At 50.2% G+C, this 3,485-nt stretch overlaps 1 protein-coding gene across 1 annotated transcript; it reads left to right on the top strand.

The window, feature by feature from the left end:
• Positions 1-305: 305 nt before the first annotated feature.
• On the top strand, positions 306-2,797 carry LOC145792233 (uncharacterized). Its single transcript, XM_082873024.1, has 5 exons — positions 306-950; positions 1,078-1,239; positions 1,333-1,926; positions 2,009-2,107; positions 2,318-2,797. The coding sequence occupies exons 1-5, from the start codon at positions 330-332 to the stop codon at positions 2,735-2,737; spliced, it is 1,896 nt and encodes a 631-aa protein (XP_082729150.1). The 5' UTR covers positions 306-329; the 3' UTR covers positions 2,738-2,797.
• The last annotated feature ends 688 nt before the right edge of the window (positions 2,798-3,485 follow it).

Genomic DNA, 3,485 nt, shown 5'->3' with positions numbered 1-3,485 from the left:
AACACGCAGCCCACAAATTAACTGAAAGTTGAACACGCAGCCCAAATTTCAAATTTTCTGAACACGCAGCCCAGGTAGATAGTGAACACGCAGCCCACAAATTAACTGAAAGTTGAACACGCAGCCCAAATTTCAAATTTTCTGAACACGCAGCCCAGGTAGATTTCGCATGTAGCTTATTTCACTTCATCGATACACAGCCCATTTCATCTCTTTGGCACACAGCCCATTCATTTCATTGGCACACAGCCCATTCATTTCATTATTGACACATGTATTCATTCTGAATGCAGGGTGGTTCCCGCAGTGTGCGAGGGTATGGCTCCACCATGGCACGAGATTGGTATGCTGAGCTCCCGGAGGGCGTCAGAGACTTAGTAGACTTGGCAGGGTTTGGGCCCTTCTGCGCCGGGTTGTCACGCTGTCCTGCTAGGAGGACCTTGATGGCAGCTTTGGTAGAGAGATGGTGGGACACCACCAATTCCTTTCATTTCTCTGCCACCGGGGACATGACCATGACCCCTTTTGACTTTGCTGTATTGACCGGCCTTGATGTCGGAGGTTGGGCCATCCCCTATGACGAGGATATGGGCGAGTGGGAGGCTGCCTGGATGTATTTGTTGGGGGCTCGCCCACCTGTTGATAGGGTTTCAGGGAGAGTCAGATATACTTGGTTCTCCTCCCATTTCCGGCGGGCTGAGATGGTGCCCGAGACTCCTGAGGAGACAGAGCAGTATGCTCGTGGCTTCCTGATGTTCCTCTTCGGGACTACCCTGTTCGCCGACAGAGGGAACACCATTGGGCTATATCTGTTGAGCGCTCTAGTCGACCTATCACAGGTCAGTAGATATGATTGGGGTGGCGCTGGCCTGGCTACCCTCTACTTTTACATGAGCGCGACCTCCCGCGGGCGGGGCGATTTGCTTGGCGGCTACTGGAGAGCCTGGGAGGTACTTTCTGTCCCCTTGATTTATATTTCTGCTTCTCATTACTTGTACATCGCATACACAGCGCACTTTTACAGTCTGTATTTTGCTCTCAGCATTTTGTACTTATATTCTGCACTGCTTCTCTCAGTTATGGGCTTATGTATACTTCCCATCGTTAGCCCCAGTGCTGGAGGTGGTGGGGATTCCCGTGACCCCATATTCATTGATATTTGAGGGCCCGCACCGGGCGAGGCCTCGAGAGACCCTGGTTCGCCTGCGACAGTACTTCGACACTGTGCGACACTCAGAGGTACTTCAGAACTTTCAGTTCTTTTCATTTTCATCTTTGACTTGCTCTGTATATTCTCATTCTCTGATTGGTTTATACATTTATCATCCGCAGATTACTTGGCAGCCTTGGGCACCCTTGGGTGATGATCTCCTACTTCAGTATACCGGAGCATCAGGCATCTCCCGGTATAGGGTCCTGCTCGAAGGGCCAGTCGGCAGAGTTTGGTTCCTGGGGGAGCGCTTTCTGTGCCAGGTACGGGGGTATCTTTCTCAGGATGTTCCCGCGGTACCTCCAGCTAGTATGCGGACCGCTGACAGGCTCTCTTACTCAGAGGTAGTCGGCGCCATGCTGGGCAGTGATGCTTTGTTATATGTTGCGGAGGGGGACTACGCCACCTATCGTCACATATATTTGATGCCTCCATTGACAGAAGCTCGTATTCCGATGATGAGACCTGCCGGTATGTCATCCTCGGATCAGGCTCAGGCTCGGGCTACAGACATCCCTTCTTCTAGCAGGGCTGGCGCATCTAGAGGTGGGAGTAGACCGTTTCCTCCGAACCCGTCGATTCATCCTCATCTGGGATGGCCAGATATGCCTACTGAGTTGATGGCGTGGCAGTATGGGACTAGCTCTCCGATTCCAGTTCCACTAGAGCCTCGGATGCCCAGTGATCGATATGCCATTGATCCGGACTCACCGCCGGTACGCTCCACTTTCGTCATTCATCATTTCAGATGTTTAAATACTCATTTGTTCACTGATGATTATGAACTCATTTTTGCAGCCATCGCGAGGGTACATGGAGGAGATGGTTGAGCTGGTGGCCACACTCGAGGGCATGGTCCTACGCAGGGAGGCACAGTTGTCTGTTGCGGGCATTCAGGTACCCTTCAGTTTTTCCTGGCATTTATCATACTTCTGATGACATGCTGATTTCTACTGCATTGATAGACTACTTGTGTAGAGCACATCTGACACACACCTCACTTGTACACTGTATTTACACGCACCCACTTCATGTAGCTTTTGCTCGTATCTGTATCCGATGTACATATTTGGACTGATGTATTTGATTTGAACTCCTCGTTTTCAGATGCCTACATGGTCCGGTCAGCCGCAGGCCAGGCCACCTGGGCCTCATTGGGGAGCTGGGCCATCCGGGCCTTATCAGGGAGCTGGGCCATCCGGGCCTTATCAGGGGGAGGGGCCATCTCGGCCTTCCCGAGGAGCCGGGCCATCTAGGCCTTATCGAGGAGCTCGAGGAGGACCGGTCCGCAGGCGCAGGGCTCACGTCGTGGAGGTGGAGCCTGATGAGGAGGAGGAGGAGGAGGAGGCTACCGACCGCCAGTTCGAGACATCTGTTGAGGAGGGAGGCTCCGGTTTTGGCTCGGGGAACAGAGGCGAGGCTGAGGAGGATCCTGAGGATGACAGCTCCGACTCTGACGATGGTGTGGAGGTTGTCCCGCAAAAGAGGACTAGGCGTGCTTCTCGTTCCCGCTCCCGAGGATTTTGATGCTGCTATTTCCATGCTTTATTTTTCTTTTTACTAGTAGTTTGTAGCACTTTGCACATTGTTAGGCGGTTTTATTTTTGTAAAACTTGTACCTTTATTTGTTGTAATGCATGATGAAATGAAATAGCTTTTGGAAAGGTGTTTGTACTTTTAGCATCGTATCGCATCAATTTGTTTTGCACAAGAAATGAATTTGAGTGGTAATGCGCATTGTAATCACCAAATCAGGTAGTGAACCGACGCAACAAACTAAACAACCCAACTTACTAAGATATAACAGAATCTTTAGCAAGTTTACAACTCGATAAGCAAAAAGCAACAATGCAAACAAACAAGACTTTAACAAAATTTGCTTAAACAGAGAGCAAGGACTCAAAACACAAAACACGTCCGCTCGACAAACAACTCGATAAACAAAGTACAACAACTCGATAAGCAAAAAGCTCAAAAACAAAAGGTGTACTTCTGACGATCTGGGCATCGGAACGCGTCTGAAATGAAGGCCTTCGGCTCTCCTGTTGTATGGTAATGCTTGGAGTTCTCCTTCGAAGAGCAAGACAAGGCCGAGGGGACACACTGCAACATTGCCAGTCATCCATGGGAGCTGGCCGGCCAGAGATATGCCACGGCATGGAGGACTAGAGAGTTTCTGGCCCCTGTTTCAACCTTCAGTTGCACTTTGTTAGATGAATATGTGGATTGGCTCAAAAAAGGAGGTACAAGTTGGGCCCAGCTTGGCATCAGATAT

This window comes from Camellia sinensis, chromosome 6 (genome assembly GCF_055761805.1).
Source record: "Camellia sinensis isolate YWXY chromosome 6, ASM5576180v1, whole genome shotgun sequence".
Classification (NCBI taxonomy): Eukaryota; Viridiplantae; Streptophyta; class Magnoliopsida; order Ericales; family Theaceae; genus Camellia; species Camellia sinensis.
Note: the sequence above shows the minus strand (reverse complement) of the source record. Positions and strands in the feature narration are given on the sequence as shown.